We start from the raw sequence: 22,458 nt of genomic DNA on the forward strand, positions 1-22,458 counted from the left end.
CTCTTGTAACGATAGCCCATATGGGGACACACTGTATATGTTATTAAGTTTGTATCTAATTTGGTTAAGGCATTAAAAAAATATTTTATAAAATTATGCATTGCTAAAGGTACATTGGTATGCATTGCTAAAGGTACATTCTGGCAAGGTGAGGGAGTGTAGTCAAAAGCAAAAAGAAATGGGGGTACCAAATAGGTGTCTACTGTTTCTGTTCGATCTTAAGGAAAACTAAAATGTTTAAAAACTATAATCACTACTCTGCAGTTGATAAAAAAATCTATATACGCTAATTGTCCCCATTTGTACCAGCGTAATTAAATTATTTATATCAAAAATTGCTCTCTAACTGATAGATGCTGTGGTTATGCCACAAAAACATATTTTTTTCAAATGGTTCGCACACATTTTAGAATTTACGTTACTCTTGAGTTTATTCCTTCAACGAAATACTTCAATCTCAATAAATAAGTTCATGACTGTGTTCGATATTTTCTCTTAATGAGTTTTAGTAGTTTTTTTTTAGAGTTTTAACAGTAACCTTAATCTTGATGTGTATCCTTTATAACACGACCATCTTCCTGCAGTTTATTTAGCAACCAAATTTGAATGAGCAAATTAACTTTTGTCAATTATTAAAAACGATTCTTATTTTTATAGTTATTACTGTAAAGATATACTATAGTTTATGTACTTCAATGCAGTATTTCGTAACTCAAAACCATTAACTACTTTATTTGATTCAATGAAAATTAAGTCAGATCGGAACACATGTCCAGGGGACGTTAGGACGGCGAATGATCAATGGCCAGGGGTTGATGTGCAATAAAAGGAAATCTAAAAAACTAAATGATCATCCAAATCAATAACCTTCTATCGAAAAAGCGAGACAAAGATTACTTGAGATTGTAAAAAGACAGAGGGGACTAAGACTACATAGAAAAAATTTAATGGGTATAGCACACCGTGCAGAATAAACAATCGATAGAAAGTTACACAAGTGCTCGAAGAAGTAATAATAAAAAATAAAACTAATACTTGACTTGTATGTACACAGCTATAGAAACTATAGTGTAATGAAAAATAAAATATATTTACACAGGGGAGGACTGAACTACATCTATATTTGCTGGGTTAGCATCAATTGTGTGAAAGTGTTAATTGTGTCAATCAGGTATTGTTATTACCTTGAAACTATTTAGTTCCAAGCTTAAAATCCAAATAAACCTGCGAAAATAAAATAAAGTAAAACAAAATAAAATAAATAAATAAAATAAAAACCAAAAGTTCTTGCACGCAAATTGAGATATATTTTCTAATGGTGTTCAAACAATAAACATGATTTTAATCATTAGTAAACTACGTTAGTCCTTTTTAATTACATGTTGAATAGTAAAAATAAATATAAAAGGAAATTTCATCACGTACGAACATATTCAGACATTCCAACAAATGTTATCCCATCAAATACATCAATGTGTCAATAATATTTTGCTTTTACGATTGAATTCCATTTTATTTCGGGACATCTATTTGTCTGAGAATATTTGAAATATTCGCATGATATCGCCAAAAGCATACATAAAGAAAAATAAGCAAACTTAAAATAACCAAACAAAATGAATAACGGCTACAAAAAACTTAACGCTGCGTAATAAAACAATGATGTACAGTTTCCCCATTTTGTAGGTGTAAAAGGTAAAAATAATAATACACAACATATCGGTCGTTTGTGGTACCTAATAAATTAAATTAGAGTAAATTGAAATAATAGGGCGAAGGTAAAGGCAAATAAATAGGAGTCCATACCTCTAATCTGTCAGAGCGAGGCATCTTTTGTTGTGCTACTACTGTTTGGGGCACGACGCCCAACGGCGAGCCCACTCCCGTGGGGTCCGGGCCCATTATCGTGGGCATTATGGGGCCGGGAGCGAAGTACGGGCTGTACGTGCTTCCTACTTGTGGCATTCCCGTAAGGTAGGGATTGGCCGCCTGAAAAGAGCAACAAAATCACATTATTCCGATGTTCGGGCGGGAGGCAGGTGAAGATGCTGCATGCAAAGCCATTAGCGATGGAAGGCAACGTGAAAGATGTTTTATTGAGTTAAAAAAAATCATTCAAAACGAGAGCCAAATAATTCAAGTGTGTCGTGGGTAAACTAAAACAATGTGGTGATATTTAACTAGAACTATTATTTAACCATACAAAAAAATATATTCAATCTCTGACCACATTCTAAAGGCTAAAATAAAGTTATTCTATCAAATTTGTGATAAATATCGTGAAATTAACTGCCAGCTAGTTTTTTAAAATTGTTTAATACAGTTAACGATTACCATATAGCACCTATACCGAAAATTAAAAGAACAAAGCGTAAAGTAATATCAAACGTATCTGGACATTTCCAAGAACCCAAAGATTTCGATAAAATGCTTTACTGCCTTATTGTATATATTTTTTTCGATATCATTATCAATTTTTAAACAATATTTTTATGATGCATGAATTATATTTAACGCTTACTGTTAAACTAATACGCTCTAGATTTGTGCATGCCTTTTCTCTTCTATCATTTTCTATTTCTTTTCTATCAAGTGTCTTAATGTACACTACTTTTTTTAACAAATGATTTACTTGGAATTGAAACCTTATACATCGAAAAAAAATCAAAATTTTATGAAAGTAAGATATCTTAAACAATAAATCTATATTATTGTTTAAGATATTCACTTTCCTTTGTCACTTTGATATAACAGCCAGATATTTTATTTTTTCTACAAGTGTTAATGACAACTTTTTGATATTCAACGTAGTATCAAAACGAATCACCTTTTTGCTATTGTGAAAACATATGTGTATACAGGGTGTTCCAAAAATAAGTTTCAACATTTGAAACAATTATTTAACTCTTCAAAAATAACAATTACTGTATAATTTTTTTTCTCCTTCTTGATTTCCAAGGTGATACATTCCTACAATTGGAGCATAATTCGAGGTGTTTAGTTGAGTTAATAATAAACAAACAGAAGCATAAAAATTAGAGTTAGTTTTTTTAATTTTATTTAAATATTTCTTTAATCTGTAGCTGTTTAATGGGTACAAAATACCGGCCGAAAATGAGTTTTGAAAAAATTTGACATTTACTTTTGGCACGCCCCGTTCGTGCACTAAAACTTATTGATGCCTTGTGTTTTCAAATTCGGTTTTAGGCCTCGTTTAACAATTTTGCATCGCGTGCCAAATTGCACTGGTTGCATAAATAACTTATATGCCATTTTTTCCCAAAAAAGGCGTGATAAAATTTTTTACAACATATTTTTTTCTCTAACAAACAAAAGTTAATTGAGTGCGTGAAAAATATGCAAAATATGAAACTTTACCATCAGTTAATCTCCCGAAAAATTAAAATTTATTATTTAACATTACATGACCTGTAATTAGTAATAATGTACATAGTTTAAACTTTAGTTGTTCGAGAATTATCCGACTTACTAAAGATAAATTGTGTATAATAAATTACTTTAAAGCTGAAATACTAAATTTCACTACCCCAGTTGCGGGGTCAAATTTATATGGATTAAAAGTTTTGTTCAAAAAACAGTGTCGACTCTATTCAGCTCTCGAATTAATGAAGCAACTTTTTAGCTACGAATGTATGGTGGTGACATGATAGCAAAAAAGCAATGACGATAGCATTAAGGGTTGATTTAGGGGTAATTTTTACCGTAAGTGCGTACTGCTCGTCAATTGTCATGGACAGGTGGGGGAAGAAGGTCAGGGGAAGGCAGTCTATTGGCGGATCCACCTCCAATAAAAAACCAATAATAAATTAGTACCAACACCAAATAAATAAAGGCCGGTACCACTCCATGCACGTGCTTACAAAAAGGAAACTGATACTGTACACAACAGTTAAAATTAAATTAAAAAAAATATATCGCCGTGCCAACGTGCGGAAACATACAAAACAATTTTTAATAAAATTCAGTATCTTCGAGGAGAGCAAGCTGTTGCGGCTTTTCACGAACTTAAGTGATTTAATATTATATTATTGCAAAGTCATCTAAACATTTAAAAACATTACCAATATTAATGAACAACGCATTAAGCTGGTTTTAGATTCACTACCAATCTGGAGAAATATTCAAGGGACCTAATGGCACAGTCCCTCCGGGTCAACAACTTAGTCTCCTGTACTAATGCATTAATAACAGTGCAGCAACCCAAATAATCTAGGTAGGGGCGTGTCCCCGCAAAATAACTCACCACTGCCTGGACTTGTCCTGGAACTAGAGGTTGACCGGGCGTCAGGCCCATCTGCTGCATGAGGGCATTCTTTAGCGCGAGGTGATTCCTGCCATTTATAAGCAACTGGTCCTTTAAGTGCTGAGGAGGGTGGAAGTATTTGCATGGGGGCTTTTCTCTGTTACACCGACCCTGAAACCAAATGAAATATTAGTCGAATAATAAATAGAGAAGTAAATCTAATATATAACCCGAACTGTTCATGCGGGAGCATAGTTCAACATTTTTGTATTCAATGGACGCTTATGATAAGTGAGATAGAGCCTTTCTTATGTTTTTATACACATACAATATATTTCTGAACGATAGGCTGTTTCGACAAGTACCCTTAGCGTACTTAAATGTTCTAAATAAACTATGCGTTTACAGTAAACAATATGTTGTGGCAAATTAAGACAATTAAATACTTGTTAAGACATGTCACAGACACATTTAGTTTCAACAAACAGGTACACATGATGCATTAAAATGCTATAATAAACCTACATGTTAAGTCAAGACGGTACTTATAGAAGATGTAGCAGACATTTTGTTTTCATTAATTTTATACGTTTGATACACAAAAATGTTCTAGACAAATTTGAGCGTTAATGGTAGAATGTTTGCATTCTTATGCGACATGTCGTAGACAAGTTCGTTAACATGACGTATAGTTTCATTGAGAATATTTGTATGGGCCAAAACAAATGTATTTGCTACCTTCCTAAGAATACACATCTATGAATTTTAAAACACATTAATTCGAAACAATGACTGTCAGCGACGGGGTCTTTACATTATAATAACTTATTTCTTTGTAATAATTTTACGAAATGTAGACTTTTTTCTATACTTTATAAGTGTCGCATAAAACTGCCTTAAACAAAACTAAACGTCAAACGTTCGCATATTTGTCAACAAGGCGCACAGGTTTGCTGAGAATAATATTTGCGTCAAGTATGTATACCGTATAAATATACGACTGCTCTAAGTATAAACACCTAAGGATTTTAAAGCACATTAATCAAAAGATGACAGTTATTATATTGCAAAAACATTTTCATTGATATTCTGTATAATGATTACAAGATAAACGATTTTTCTTAGCAACAACTGCCTTTTCTGCTGCTATTCAACTCAATGTAATACTGATTATGTGAGTTCAATCATTATTCGGAACATCGGTAAACATTTACTTACATGACACTAACTATCATTCCCTTCAACTAATTTGGTTTTAAAAAAAATTAAGACATTTCACCGATGTTTCCAATGAGATATAAGACCAACCGTCTTTTCTGCAACAAATCAACAGCCTGTAACATTTATCGATTCGAACGTGAGTATTTTTAGACAGATTAATTTTCGGTTTGAATATTAATTTAATATCAAGGTGCGCGGACCGAGTGACGTAGCTCCGAGACGCACTCTCTGTGTATGATGTATGAGGCCAGATTCGATTCCGCCCTCACCTCCTTAACGACCCGAAACACCCTAATACTTGGCGGAAACTTATTTAACTCGCATTTGAAGACTACGGCTGATGGATGAGGTCATAACATCACGTGCGGATTGCGAGACTTGCGCGTTATATGAGAAATTTGTGGAAATTTGCAATCTGAGGCAAAAATGCCAATTGGAAGACACTCTCGTTATGCTTTCAGATTATTAGTCTAGTTTTATACTTAATGTTAATGCGCATGCACCTATTTCTTTGAGATATGTGAACTCTTAAATTATGAAGTCCTTCAGGAACAATAATAATTTTTCGCAATGTTTTGAAAGCAGGAAACAGATAATTATATCTTAAGTGGATCGAAATAGTATTTTCCTGCGATTCTATTTTGAGTATTTGAGCCTGATGGTGGTCTTGACTTTCAACTACACCAAATAATTTGACAAAGATAAAAATGTGTGTGAATAATTCAAATTCATTCACATGTCTGGCTAAAAAGCTTTATTTATTCACTATAGCTCACTACAGATTAAAAATGTATTAAAAGCTAGGTTAATGACCGACTGTCAAGATTCACTCTCGATAAAGCTTGTGTCAGCGGTCAAGAGCGATTCAAAAAGAGGTTTAAATAATGATTTCAAAAAATTTTGTATTCAGCCTAAATAATGTATTTTAAAATTTTTTTTATCGCGTATTCTACTAATTTTTCCCTATCTTCCCTTAGAATTAATGACATTATGTTGAATCATTAGTCCCTGAAAATTTACAACATATCTGATTAGGCATTCCTAAACTTATTTATAACGTCAGGTACAACTAATGAATGATATTTTCATAAACATGGTGCAGAAATTTAATTCTTTTTTTGACTTCTTGTTTAATGCAGAGAAAAAGTTGATAGTCTTTGCGAGATATTTTGATTTTTTTTATTATATATTTAGGGAAAAATCTTATTCCTTGCAAAACTACACAATTTACAGAAAATCTGAGACACCAACGTTTTCACCGGGTCCTAATACATGACATTTTCCGACTCCGTATCGCAGATGTAAATGTTCACAGAATAACGCTTTTGGGATGGATTAAACAACCATCAGCGCGTACTATGTTGGATTGGGTGCAGAGCGAGATTGGTACAATTTATTTAGAGAGATTCTCCTGAGACCACCGTCTTCAAATTTATGTTGGTGATCGACTTAGAGGATAATAATTTTTCGTGTGATACATGGACTTCGGGGGATTGCCGTCGATAGTATTCAGTAAAAATCGAGGTTGGCGAGTGAGTAATATACACCCATCTTCCTATATGGAGATATCAATCTATGAGGAGCTTTTCTTTTTCTATATAACTTGATTTAGGTTATGGGGTGTGATATAGATAGAAGTATCCTTATAGCACTTGTCACGTAAAGAGTCTACAATTGGCGCAGCTGGTTCTCTCTCTCTCTCCTTTCTATGAAGATTTAAAATGGGAAAGGTACGGTTGACATATTGACCAAATGTGTAACGATTATTATAAATATAACTTCACCTGAAGAAAATTTTGAGGCATAGTTTGAATTAGCTTAATACCAGTTACAGTAGAATTAATTATTAATAAAATAAAATAAATTATTAATAAAATTAATAAAACATGACACATCACAATAAAATCACTATATAATTTCGAAATGTCATTTTTGGAATACTTTTTGTTATCGTCTAGATTGACCAAACGATTGACCAAACGTGGATAAATAGTAGTCATCAAGTTATCATGATACACTTGAAACATCCGCTTTAGTGTAATTAGAATGCGACCAACATCAGAAAGTAAAAAGGGAGTTATTTACGAAGGAAAATTTTAATTCCAAAGTTCTCAGACGACAAAGTAATATCTAAGTTTTCCACTGCATGTCATTTTTAATTCATTCCGAACGCAGAATATAAATTACGTAGCTAAATTTAGTGGGTATCATTATTTTTCTGTTGGAACAACTTTATATTTAAAGTTTCCCAAAAGTTCCCTAATATCATCACACTTTGAGCACTAAATGTGTGTTCAGCAGAAACTTCCCGAGTTAACTTAAGCGTCATTTGTCAGGCTGTACAACATAAATCCGATACATGTCCGGGGGTATCCCCAGCGGGTAGCGAAGCCAGGCCAGCAGCTAGCTTCGAGCTCTCCTGAAATTCGGTGGTTCGCCCGCTGTCCTGCCGCTTCCTATACTGAGAAAAAAGCTATTTATTTCAACAAAATGTATCTGCATTTACCCATTAGAAGTTCAATAATTTACAAATAATATAAGAATGAAATTAATTATAGTAGCGACAGTGTGATTGGAACCGACATTCAGAAGTGTGGTGAATAATTTTACTTATCTTTTAAGCAAGCGATATGGTCGCAAGAATAAGTCATATCTATCTTAACCCTTTCATATGACAAACATTTATCTAGTTAGTGAAATTTGGTCTAGCCAAATTTTTAGAACCCAAACAATTAGGTACATCCAGAAGTATAGCGTAATTTTACTTGTATCCACCTTACTATTTTAGATATATTTTATGAATGAAAAATTATGCTAATTTCAGTAACCTGGAAGTAAAATAATATTGCAGGTAACTGCAGGGTATACTATAATTTTAGAACCTACATAAATCATAAGTGTAGTTAATAATTTTACTAATCATAAACAAGATTATATTTAATTATATATCTATCAATTATTTTATTGAAATTAGTTTTTAGAATTGATACTAATAGACTCGTACATCACCAAATACGCTCGCTTGAATAAATAAATTGTTTTCTCGATGCGCCCAACAACTCTGACGTCCATCCAAATTCCTGGCGCAAAATAAGAAATGATGTGGGATACGCGACGGGACGGGCAGCGAACAAGATGCTGATGATAGCTTTTGAAAGTTTTGTTCGCGGGTGAAAGCACATTAGACCGGGTCATTTTCGTTGTTCGCCGTTATATCGGAAGGGTGGAACACGATGAATGAGACTCGAGCAAAGTGGATGGAAAACGTATATAATCATCCCCTGGGCTGATAAAGAATGAGCAGTTTGCTTCCGTATATGCAACGAAGATGCTCACTATGAACTCCGTTGTAAAATAGAGCAGCCGCATTGTTGCTTTAATGTACCACTAGTACATATTTCGCAAGTACAGTTTTGAAGAAACAACATGTTTTTACGCTTTCGTAATATTGGCTCCTCTATTTTACGTTTATTTTAAAGCGAATACAAATTAGATGTATCCCATATTAAGTCCACTCCTTATTATCTAGTCTTTGATGTCAAATATCCAAGTTGAAATTACTAAATCGATTATACATTAACATTTTACTACAGAGTCATCATAAATGATTACAGGCCAGGTGACCAGTAATGTTATTTCTTTCGCGTTGGTAATTAAATTCTGGTAAAATTAAAAATTACTGAAACAATAAGACCAAGACTACGTTAAAACGCAACATTTTGTTTTACTCATGATTGGTGCAATTTTTCACGATATTTAATACAACCAATCAGCGATCGGATTATCTCGAGTGTAGACACAATGGTTTGTTCCGTTTATTGTAAACGAGTCATTATGACCGACGATGCTAAATTGACATTTGTGCATTTTTCATTGACGTCCGTCGTCCGTGTTTGTTTTCGGTAGATTTCATTTGCTGCCATCGTTTTATTGTTTCTTTTGTTTGAAATCGTACATATTTCAAAATCAATCAGTTATTTCCACAGATAAACTTTTGGAATTTCGTCGAATTATTGGTAAGTTATAACAGAAAAAAAATTTTTGGGGTTAGATTAGGTTAATAATATTTTTTGTTTCAGATCGCATTATGCCGTTTACTCCAGAACGAGATGCCTATATTGTAATGGCTCGATTTCGAAGGGAGACTCGAAATGAAGACGGACCATGGACATACTCGTTAAAATTCTGCATAGAACAATTTATGAACGAATTTCCAGACGTAAATAGTGACTACGACACTTTCTTAAACCGAAATGTGCAGTACTGTCAAAATATTTGAAACGGAACACAACATTTGCAAAGGAATATCTACTGGCAAACCAACTGAATTTGCAGAAAATGTCATCGATAATATTGTCACGTTTCCTATTGAATATACCAAAACCAACTAGTAAAAAAATATATATTATTTTCTCGGGCTACTCGCTTGGCTGGTAATAGCGTAAAAACAGAGAGGCTCCTGGCCATCGCATCGACTGGCTCTTAAAGTGGCTCCGGACTGGCCCCGATTCATCAAGTTTCCGGGGTTTAAATATTCTTTACAAAATGCCGTGTGTATTAGAAATAAACAACCGGAAACAATGACTTAATCAGTCCACCAGCTTATGTGAGGGAGATGGACATAGTGCAAGGGTCAATTAAATATGGATTCAATTTGCAACTGAACACTTTTCGTTGCTTTTAAATCTATTGTGTAATATTGACATGTAATTAATTCCAATTATATTTATAAATTTTTTCTATGAAATGAGTTAAATGAATATTTCTACCGAAGGTATTTTTGTAAAATCTACTAAGTAAAGAAATATTTGTCCAAATAAAGTAATGCCATATGTCCATACTTATTTATCTTTCAAAGTTTTGACTATAGTTACAGGGTGATTATTTAAATTTTGAATATTACTCTTCCTCTCTTTAACATACTTTTAGTCGACAATATACAGCAACGAATAAATCAAAGTCCTATAAAGTCCGTATCATAGTTGTTTGCTTTCTAATTTGAGATTAGACTGAAGTCTAATTTTCATTTTAGGATTTTCAGTTGGAACATGTCATAAGCTTTAAAAAAACACACTCACCTACAAGGTAAGTATTGTGCAGAATTACTTCGCATAGACTATAGAATAGTCTATGGAAAACGATTACAGTACTGTGACTGGTATTTTGAAAACATAAATAATAATTTGTTGGACCTGTCGTTCCACTGACGAAGCATAGCTTCACATGCTAGGTTATGCAAGTAGCCGAAATTATAGAACCTGGGCTGCTGAAAATCCTCATATATTTGAAGAAATCAGTTTACATTCCTTAAAACTAGGTGTTTGGGTAGCGATGTCAAGAATAAAATAAAACAACTGCAAAATGTGTATGAAAATATGCAAAGGGGAGTAAATTTGTGCATAGCTAGTGAAGGACATCATTTTGAACATAATATGTAATGAAGGACATCATTTTGAACATAATATGTAATGTTTTTATCATAAATACAGCAATATGTATAGCTTAGATACCAATTATGAATTTGAATTAATTTTATATTGCAGTGAAGAGCAATGGTTTTTAAATTAATGTAACTATTTCGTAATGCTATTTTATCTATAAAAACAAGTAAACTGTCTATGTTTTAATCTGTACTTAAATAAAATAATGACAAAGGTTCACATGTTCTTTTTGCTTTCATAGTAAAAATTTGCAGTTGCAATTGCACAAGTGAAGTTTTAAGTTTTAATAAAGTTAAAAGCATTTCAACGAAAAAATAAAAGTACCTAAGTATCTAAAGTACTAAATTATATGCATTAAGTTTAATATTAATAGTTAATGTCAGTCAATTTTAAAGACAATTAATTTAATTACATGTAACCCCTTGAACCACTCCACTGGGGTTTAGGGATTTTCATTTGATCTTACCAATCATGAATTGTTGGTTGCCTATGCTCAACGGTTTGTAAACATTTATAAAGCGTCTGTAATAGTAGTTTTTATTTAGTGTTTCTTTACAAGCATATAATTTATTTTGTTAAAAAGATGGATTAATAAATTAATGTTTTTCGTCAAGTTGAAAAAATTTGGATTTTAGGATAGTTTCATTATATGTTGAAAACATTTTGTACATCCCCTTTCTTTAACCTTTACTGAACTCCGTTCATGACATTTCACTCTGTTACTATCATGGCGTGTAATGTCACCTTCCATGGTCCAGTAACTGCAGCTTATATGAATTAATAAATTACGGGCCTTATATTTTTGGACCCATCTATAATTTTCATTATTAAAACGGTACGGTTGGAACTGCATACAATGCACTTCAAATATTAAAGTGCCTTTTGGCTAAAGTAGCGGTATTCAGACGTTCCACATTACGGGCACAATTGCAAAATAAACAGTAATATACTGGCGCGGTTAAAAGGATTAGGCAGTTAATTATTTGGGACTAAATTGAAAGGGTCTAGGCGGGTCGATCCGATATAACGAGGATTGTATTGCGATCATTTCGCCGGACGCTTTGACGAGTACAGCGAACGTATTCACGTTTTATCATTTCTGCTACAACGGCCCGTACTGATTAAATTATGATGGCAGCACTGAACGTGTTATTGTTATTCGCTTTATTATACGGAAAATGCATACCTCTAGCCAAGCAATAATTTAGTAGGTGTTAATAACTCGATTTTGCTAACTTAACTCCAAAATAAATTAATTTTTAAAGTATTAAAGAATAGTGAAGAATAAAGAATACGCAAGCAAATTTACACTCAAATAGGTAAATTGTAAGTCTAGTTACATTTTTAGAATCTATAAATATATTAAAAGTGTAGTGAATTATTTTAGTTATAACAAGAAATACGGACGCTAAAATAAGTAAATTGTATTTAGCTTTACCATCCGAAGTCTAAATCTGTTTTCTTGTTGAACACCATCCTAATGTCTGTAACTAAAACTTACTTAATTGTAATTAATTATAGTAGCAACAGATAGAACCTACATAAATACATTCAAATGTGTAGTGAATAATTTTATTAACAGCAACAAAACTATCATTTATTCCTTTTTTATTTTATTCATGATTCTATTGAAACTGGTTTTATAACTGATAATAATGGATTCCTAGACTGTCAGATATTGGTATCGGAATAACTAATTTGTTTTCTCGGCGCACTTAGACTAAAATGTATATATTTGAAACGTAAGTCGGAGTAGATATTATTTAGGTAGCGATATTTATATTAGTGTTATTTGATAACAGATATACTTTCCTCTAGAATATAATTTTAGAGGATTATTTATTGACATAGGAACCAGGTAAATATCATCTTCATGTGAATGAATAACCTAAGTAAGGATTTTCTCCATGAAAATAATTGAATATTCTTTTTATTAAGGGCGTAATTATTTAAATTAGAATCCCATTGAAAAAAGAATATGTGTGCCATTTTTCGTCTCAAATAAGTATAGTAATACTTACATTGTTCACTTAGTTACTTCATAAAGCTGTGGTAGTACTAGTGTAAGTAGTAGTAGTAGTAGTTGTAGTGTGTAATTTCAAATAAAATTTGTGAGTGAAATTAATATTTATGAAGAATAGGAAATACTAAATTAAAATAATGCAATACAGCGCAGATAATTCTAACCCAAAACCATTTTTGAAATATTTCATTAGGTGCTAATTAAATTTCTCCATCAAAATCTGTACGATTTTTTATTACTTAATTAACTACTTCACACTAATGGGGAATGCCAAATTAATTTATTTAAATTTTTCCATTTTTGGATAAGCTTTTGTTCGGATGTTGATTTATATCTAGCCAATTTTTACTACGTCTTTAAGTGCGAATATATTTTAAGGCAAAAAATTTGCTTGTGGGCAACTGATATTTAAAGGTAAAATATGTACTAAAAATCTGTTCGTATCTGAAACGATATTTTTAAAATATCCTCAATTATATGTTGATCTTATTTTGAATTTAATAAAATACTCAAATATTGCTATTGAGTTTCGGAGATAACCAAAACGGAATAAAGGTAACAAAATAATGGTCGCATTATAAAACAGTTACTTAAAACAAAAATGTTTTCCAGTATCATTATTTTTGAGTAAAGTTAATTTATTATTTGCTCTTTTCTGCGGCTCTGGCCTCAGAGTTTACAAATGGGATCTGACAGGGGTGCATATTTTTACGAAAAGTTTGGAACTCAGGTATTTATTCAGAATGATATTTATGAAATTCAAAACGAAACGGTCATATTAGGCGAAATTGTACCCCAGATTATAAATTATATTCATATTAAAATAATCCATATATTCACAGTTTTTAATGATGCCTCTATATTTTGACGCAGATGTTCAAGTATAAATAATTATTTATAAGAAAAATATAATGATTAAAAAATAAAGAGACAAAGATCAAAACAAAATATATCGCCTTTAAATGCGCATTATAAATATTAAGAAACACACACTTTTAAATTTCAGAGTGTTCATTGTACCTATCTAAACACATAGTTGCGATATCTAAAAATATTTATTAAATCTGAGTACTCCTCATAAAATAAATTGTGCTGGTCCGAATATGGACTTATATTTCATGGTATGAAACCTACCCATATTTGGAACATACAATTTGTAAAACGGCTACTGACTTCTTAAAAACCAGACTGGTTTTCGTTAGACAAAAACTGCAATAAACTCCATTAGGTAATCTGAAAAAAGAGCTTTACTTAAACAAAATTTATATCTGCCCCTCAAAAATGAAAATAGCAGAATATTGTCACTGTAAGATGAAAATATATAAATTTTCTCTTGGAACTACACGGGTCTACCCCATTATACCTACAGGGTAAGTCAGATTTTTTCATACAAACATTTTTTAAAGTTGCTCGTTGTTCGAGAGCAATAAACTTTTGAAAAAAAATACTATTTTTTATATGTTCCAAATTAATAGAGAAACTCAAACTAAATTTGGTTGAATAGGTAGTCTTAATGTACGATATGAATTCTCCAAAATGTGCGGTAGTGGAAATATGGGTAACAGCTTTAAGTATTTTAATAAAAAAGTAGTACGTCCATGTACCAAGTAAAAATGATTCACATTTTTTCATGAAGAATAATAGTTGCAACTGTAATATGGCGCTTAAAATGAATAATAATGAAAATTGTTAAAACTTATTGAGAACCTCTGGAATCGTCCCTGAATTACAGATTTTATGTAGGTAAAAGGAACTGAATATATGTAGTCGTAGATGGCCTGTCGTCCGCTTTTTTGTTCCGCTTTTTTTTGTAATAAACTTGAAAATTCAGTTTTAGGCAATCATTAGCTCTTCATTAGTTTTCATTGCGGAAAAGTGTAAGTTTTGCTGTACAAATTATTAAAACTGCACATATTTATTGCACAACAATTTCCAAATATGTAGGCATGTAACAACACTTGTAAACCGAGGCAGAGCTTCATTAGTCAGCGGTTCCAAAATAGTTTTCATCGTATCAATGTAGTAAGACAGTAAGTATTATAAAAATGTTATAGACAGTTCAAATCGGATCGAGTTGTTGCGCCGTAACGTACCTAACTACTATTCATATATCGTCTCCAAAGTCCCTGTATGTTATTCTGTTACATAAACCGTATCCGTATTAGCGTTTGGAAACTCGCCTTCTTGTATCAAAGTTACCGCTCCAACTTGTCCCGCAACACACAGGGCTTTTTGATAATCGAATTTTAAGTTCACAGAAAACGGGCTAATTCAATTCCGCTAATCAAGTTGATTTTAATTAAGTGGATATTTAAACAACAATCTGACATTGTTATAAGTCGACAAGAGAAGTTGTCCGGGGGAGTTGATGGATCCGCCAACTTCCCGCCGACCCGCCATTGTCTGCAACTGAACACAATTTCCGGGCATAGAGCCGAACTCCGTATTAGAGGTGATCACTGATTCGATGCTCTCTCGCAACATCACTTTGTGTTTATCAATACGTTATGAGACAGTCCGAATTGAATGGGCGCCGTTCTTGCAACGCTACCGTATGGCGTGCGTTCGGATGCCGCATCGATTTTCGCGCCGTCACGTGGCAGATGTAAAATTCGAAATTAATTCGACGCCCGAGGTCAAACTGGAAATAGTTATCCCATTCAAGATTAGATTCGATTTTTGGGTGGGTCGCTTGGCTTTAGGGGAGCGCCGCGCTGTCACAGACGATCCTAAGGTCAGAGTTGAGTGCAAACAGTATCTATTATAACAGGTTCGATTGTCTCTGCAGAAAAATTGGAATCGAGTCGAGCCCTAAGTAATTGTTTCTATTTTAACTTCCAAGTTAACATTATTTTGAGTACAACGTAAATTTTACTTACAGATTGGTTTAAATTGTTACTCCTAATCGTATTATCTTTCATATTCGGATATATACGTGTAACACTTATTTATTTTTAAAGTATTGTAATAATACGAATCAATATATATTTTTTATTATGAAATAAAAACTATCGGGGTTGCCTTCAAACCTCAGTTCTCCATACGGAATGCGCCAGCCAAGTGTTTATTTGCCCTTGAGATAATGTGATTTACGACTAACATAGTCCGGGATGCCGAAACTAAGAGAAGTTGTTCTTTGTGACAGTGGTGCCTGGCCAGCACCCGAATAAAGTTGATAGAAGATTAGGAGCTCAAATGTGGATGAAGATAGTTTAGTAGAAAGACATTAGAATATTTAACAGTATACTAATTGCGGTCTCTGATAAAAATCAACGGACATGTAGCAAACAATATGATGAGAATTAACCGATGACGAGGATTTTGTTGAATGTAATGTTGAATAGAAGACGCCGGCAGCATTATAGAAATCGCGTCAATCATTACAATAACGAATTATAATAAAAAAATCCTGTTTAGACCTGGAAATGAAATTTTGAGTTCTATTTAATTTAAGCGTGACATTAATAATAATATAATACACCTTAAAAATTACGAATATTTTTATTACAATTTTTACCATTATTATCGTAAAATCTATGTATTTTACTACCAATATGAGGTTAGGGTACAGCTAAAAACTTCACGTTTTTTGTCTTTGGAACTTCAGTAATGCCAGCAATTAATTGTTGTCAGTTTAATTGAACAAGTATTTTGAAACGATGGTAGGTACAACTATTTTTGTATTGAACCAAGTTCAGTAGTTCGATCATTTAAACGTCATTAAACGCGTATTTGGTACAACTAAACCTTAATTCAACAAATAGCAACATTTTCCGCTATGGATTCACAGCTTAGTTTGATTTTCAAGCTACTGACTGACTTGCCTTGAAATCAAGTTAAATTTAGGTCAAGTCAATATAATAGTGGTTGACTATCAAGCTATATAGTAATATTGCAGGCACTAGAAGATTAATTAATTAAGCATACACATATTATGAAAGTAATAAATATAACCTATTTATTGTGAATAACATGAATTACGTTAACAAATCAATCAACTAGTTTAAATGTATAACAATTAATTTTTTTCTTTAACTATCAACTTTTTTCTTCGCTAATTTAAAACGCATGAAGCTTTTAATACTGCGTTACGACTATTTGGTCACTGCAAATGCTTTCGTGCCTTTTCAAACATTTAATTACGAAAACAAATTCAAACGACAATTTCAGTCAGCAAATAATAGTTATACCGATTTAATTATATAAATACAAAGTGGGGCCTTTATAGCGAATAAAATATAAATCCATATTCCTGTTGATAAATAAGTAAAACCGTATAACTATTACAGGGCGATTAAGAGATACTATGATTGCACAAATAAATCTAGAACAGATTCGCACACATAAGGAGCATCGGCAACAAGCACCTATCAAAACAAGAGAGACCTCAAACGCTTGAAATATAATTATGCTTAGATGTCCGATTCGTTTGGGTTTTCAAAGGATTGAAAAAAAAAAACAAACGTTGCATTTTCTAAAATTTGCTGTACTTAATTTTCCTATACTATGAAAAAAATCTTGCTTGTAACTACTTAGTAGGAATCTTGATCTTTTTGAAAAAATCAAATATTTGTTGCTATATAACGAGCGTTCAAATAAAAACGTGGTCAAGTTGGTTCTGAAAATTTGGACGTAGGGCGTAGCGTATAGCAAATGAACTTAAACGTCATCTGTCAAAGCGCTATATCGCCGCTATCAATTTGAATATTTTCGTTTTAAAAAGCGTTTAAAATGGTGTTTTCTCAAGAACAAAAAGTGTTTATCATAGAGTCCTACTTTAGAAATGGACGCAAGATTGATGGAATATGGAAGTATTCTATTGAGGAATGTTTCATAGAATTTCAAAATCAATTTCCCGGCGTTGTTGAGTACAAAATTTTTCAAAGTGCAGTTCAGCGTTGTGTTAATGTTTTTCGTGAAACGGGCAGTGTAACAAGAAAAGAAGGAAGCGGCCGACCTAAAAAGCGGACTGAAGAATTAAAAGAAAATGTCCAACAAATAATGGAAAATGCGCCAAGAACTTCTGTACGTGTTTTATCACAAATGGTGGGAGTATCAGTCGGTACCTGCCACACAGTGTTAAAAAAAGATTTGCGTTTGTTCTCCTATCGTTTAACTTGTCAGCAAGAACTTCATGAAGTTGATTTTCCGCGACGGGCTGTATTTTGTGAATGGTTTTTAAACAACTACGGTGAACTTCATAATATCACCTTTTTTTCTGATGAAGCCTGGTTTCATTTAAGTGGTTACGTAAACTCACAGAATATGAGAATGTGGTCTTCTGAAAAACCAGATAACTTTTTTGTCGAGGGCCCTCTACACGCTCAAAAAATTGGAGTTTGGTGTGCTCTCAATCGAAGGAGGATTTATGGACCTATTTTTTTTAATGGTACTCTTACTGCGCAAAGGTATAGAGAAGAAATTATCGCTCCTTTTGTTAACCAGCTGGAAGAAAACGAAATTACAAACTTTTACTTTCAACAAGATGGCGCAAGGGCACATACGGCAGGCGAGACGATGAATATGTTGAGGGAAGTTTTCCAAAATCGACTAATAAGTCTCAATGCTGAACATGAATTTCCACCGAGGTCATGTGATATTACGCCGTGTGATTTCTTTTTGTGGCCTTACCTTAAAAACACTATTTTTGAACTGCCTATTCCTGATTTAAACCATCTGCAGGCTCGACTTATAGACAAGATTCGTGAAATTAACAATACCCCGAGCATCTTAGAAAATGTCTTTAATTCTTTGAGGAACAGGTGTGAAAAGTGCTTGGAACAAGGAGGGGGACACTTTCAGCAGCTGCTTTAATTTATTGTTATAACAAGGAGGGGGACACTTTCCGCAGCTCCTTTAATTGTTTGTTATTGTTATCACGATTATTCTTTAAAATAAAGTTATATAGTCATTAACGTTATTGAAACTGACAGCTGCTATACAGCTCGTTGAGAAATGAGGTTAAGTTGGTCGCTATAAGCTACTCCCTACGTCCAATGTGTCAGAGCCAACTTCGACCACGTTTTTATTTGAACGCTCGTTATTAATTATTTTCCTAAATTTTCTTACAATGAAAGTATGTGACGAACTGATATAATTGTATAAAAAATTTACTTTAATCATTTTCAAAATTTTTTGAGGAAAATATTTTGTGTCTATACAAGACAAATTTTAAAGTATGATTATCGGAAGAAGCTAAATATATAATATCTATCAGATACGTAATTATTAATTAATGATTGAAACGAATTATGTAATTCCAAACGCAAAGAATTCTAGTCTAATTCTATTCCCCAAAATTAAATATTGCTACACTACTTAACGGAACCACGAACAGATTATGTACAGTGGAACATCATCATTCATTAACGTGCATGCACTGAGTAAGCTGTATTATTATGAAAGACAATTTATTACCTATCCGAAAGAGGTTTGGAAAACTTTACTAAAATTAGACAATTTAATTGACCGATTAGTTAACAGAGGGTTAATCCAGAACTGTTGCAACAAAAATTTCTTTATTGTCACAGAGTTATTATTAATTTAAAATTGTATGGGTCGAGTGATTTAATAATTATTATTGAATTAAAACAATATTTAAATTTCTCATTAATACATTATTAAGCAAGTAAAAACATTTTTATCTGATCTGTATCACTAAAAGTTGATTTCAATGAATCTGCCTAAAATTTTTCTTTTATTAGAATATCTTTTATAAGTATTTCATGTTCTTATATAACTTTTTTTTTGCTTGAGAAACTTCTCGTTAAAAGTTAAATGTTTTATTTTTACTAAAATATATGTAGTTTTGAAATGAACACGAGTCATGTAGTAAAAAGAGTTGTAAGATATAAAGACTATAAAATTTGTAAAATATAAATAATAATTACAAATAGTTTTTTTTTAAAGTATATTTTATTAACGTTATACTTCCATCCTGATATTTAAAAGTGATAATTAAGACAGCTTCCCCAGCAAATATTTGAATACATTTTAACTGATTCAATTATTGTTTAGAATGAAATCATTGGTAATTTTAATCAAATAAATACTTTATTAACTCCAAACAAATCTTAAATTGAGAAATACAAATACACGATTTAATTGACTCCAATAAATTTAATTAAACTCATTTAAATCATTTCCTCAGCGTATTATCAAGGATTTCTCGATGAACTCAGATACTTCATATATATCAGTTTAATACCTTTACAGGCGAAGTTCTGGCTTGCCAATGAGGTGAAAAATGAATGCGCGTTACCCGCCCTGAATAATTTTAACATCGCGGCGTTTCACCCACTCCTCTAATTACCGACATTCCCTTGTTAAGTGGCTGGGTATTTAGCAAAAATGTACACAGAGCCGGTGAAATAATATCGCCCAATGATATTCAGCGCCCGGAACCATCTCCACCGGGATGATGAAAGAATATCCCGCGAATAAAAACGTCGATGATTGCGAGCGTGCTCATCGGAGGGGCCCCGCGCTCCGGGATGATGATAGTTGCCGGAAGTTTTGTTGAGAACTCGAAAGTGGAAGAATTTTTTGTTCGCCGGCCGGCACCGGCCTTATCTGGGAGGGCATTCAAGCAAAAGAAATTAAGAAGTTAACCGCCAATTCTCGGAGGCGAATTTAATATCCCTCCCTGATTCAAAACGGCTAATAGCGGCTTAGTTTTATAGCCCGGCCGGATTAAAAATGCAATCAATTATATGCTTAATCACAAATTAAAGTAATGAAAACCGTCGGGGGGGCGCCCCGATTTTCTCTCAAAAGTGAAGGACCACCCCTTTTAATTGTTATTTCTGTCGCGACGCCGAATGGAGGCCTCCCTCATTATCCAGATAGAAAAAGTAATTATAACTTATACCGCTCGGAATTTGTTCGATCCGAATTAATCGGGTGAGATTTTAATTAACTAATCAGTATTAATTAAAGTCACTAACCCTTCCACTTCTCAGTGAATAGAATAGATGTCTAGGAAACGACAAAGATTTTATCTTTGTTTCAACGCTACACTTTTTGCTAAAATAGACGTAAACAAATTGTGCAGAAAGGAAAATAAGTTTTTTTACAGGACAGTAACATTAGGTACAAATCTTAAATGTATCGGAAGAGACATCTGAAATAATTCGAACGCCCTATGAAAAATCTTAGAAATATGATAAAAAGAATATGTGAAGTACTGTACACGTGGCTGTGTTTAGGTTCCGAATAAGGTTGATCTAAGGAATTGCCATACATTTTAGTATCATCAGCCTAAAAAATAATGAAAACTGGTTTTGATATCAAGGTCACATGATTATAGAAGGAACAGAACTGGACCCAAAATGGATCCTTGAGGTACACCTGAGTAGACGTCGCAGAGAAAAGAATAATCAGAACCAACGAACTGAAAACTCGGTTATATAAATAGCCACGAATTCCAAGATGATTTAGTTTTAAAAAGAGTCTATATTATTTCAATACTTTATCAAAGGCTCTCAGGAAGTCTAAACAGAATGTGCATGTCAATTGGATATCTGTTGTCAATGGAAAGAGATCCGTAATAATTTAGACGAGTAAGTATACGGTTTCAAATATGCATATGAACTATAAAATGAGTCATACAAATACATAAATACTTTAATATACACTTATTTTTTATCTGCAAAGAGATTGATACTAAAAAATACAAGGAAAATATACCATTCGGTTTTGTTCTTTTTAGTTACAGAAATTCAATTAATATAATGGTAATAAACAAATAACCTGTCTGATATAATGAAATTTATATACAGAGCTATTTTTTTAAAACCTGACATAGGCCAACTTTTTTATTTAAAGTGATAGACTAGTACTTCCAAATGCAAAGTTGTAGGAAATGACTCGAATAAGAAAAATTTACAAATATTCATTAAATGGTATGCGAATTATCTTTCATATATCAATATCAAGTTAAAAGGTGCTAATTATTAATTCACAGCCACACACAAAAAAAAAGTTGGGTATACTTTTTATGCAACATATATTTTTCGTAGTAATTTGACCTCCTGAACACGAATCTGGGGTCAGAATTGGCCCATCACGTCACAATTTTTTCCTAACCTCAAAAAACTTGTGAAAAATGGTGAAAACTAATGAAAATTATTGAGAAAATTTGGAAAAAAAATTATTTCCACATCAAATAGTACATTTTTATGTAAAAGACTCTGCTGAATTCAAATCCACTGTCAGAATTGAGCTAGAACGTGTGGTTTTTTTTTCTAACCTCAAAAAACTGAGCAGGAATCGCTATTTTCAAATTCTGAGCGGATTTTGACCAGATTTTGTATAAAGGGGTTTTTTGGGTCGCTGATTACGAATATGAATTCACATTGTAAAAATTCAAGATGGCTGATCCAATATGGCGGGTGTACTTTTTTGAAATCCACCGATTTCAGTAAAATTTGGCATCATAAGGATTGCTGGTTGATCTCACCTTCATTAATCACACATCTGGAGCCAGATTTTCATAAATCAAGGTAAAA

General features: G+C 32.6%; 1 protein-coding gene across 16 annotated transcripts in view; it reads right to left on the reverse strand.

The window, feature by feature from the left end:
• LOC108904398 (muscleblind-like protein 1) overlaps positions 1–22,458 on the reverse strand; it is a 771,591-nt gene that overhangs the window by 31,772 nt on the left and 717,361 nt on the right. For 12 of the 16 annotated variants that reach the window (XM_018706932.1, XM_018706928.1, XM_018706929.1 and 9 more), the window contains 3 exons: positions 4,265–4,435; positions 3,723–3,806; positions 1,807–1,989 (listed from right to left, as the gene is read on the reverse strand). In XM_018706932.1, the coding sequence (XP_018562448.1) occupies positions 1,807–1,989; positions 3,723–3,806; positions 4,265–4,435 (438 nt within the window). The remainder of the gene's footprint in view (positions 1–1,806; positions 1,990–3,722; positions 3,807–4,264; positions 4,436–22,458) is intronic. The other 4 variants (XM_018706936.1, XM_018706934.1, XM_018706944.1 and 1 more) reach the window with 2 other exon arrangements.

The sequence above is a fragment of the Anoplophora glabripennis genome, unplaced genomic scaffold, assembly GCF_000390285.2.
Source record: "Anoplophora glabripennis isolate ALB-LARVAE unplaced genomic scaffold, Agla_2.0 scaffold91, whole genome shotgun sequence".
Lineage (NCBI taxonomy): Eukaryota > Metazoa > Arthropoda > Insecta > Coleoptera > Cerambycidae > Anoplophora > Anoplophora glabripennis.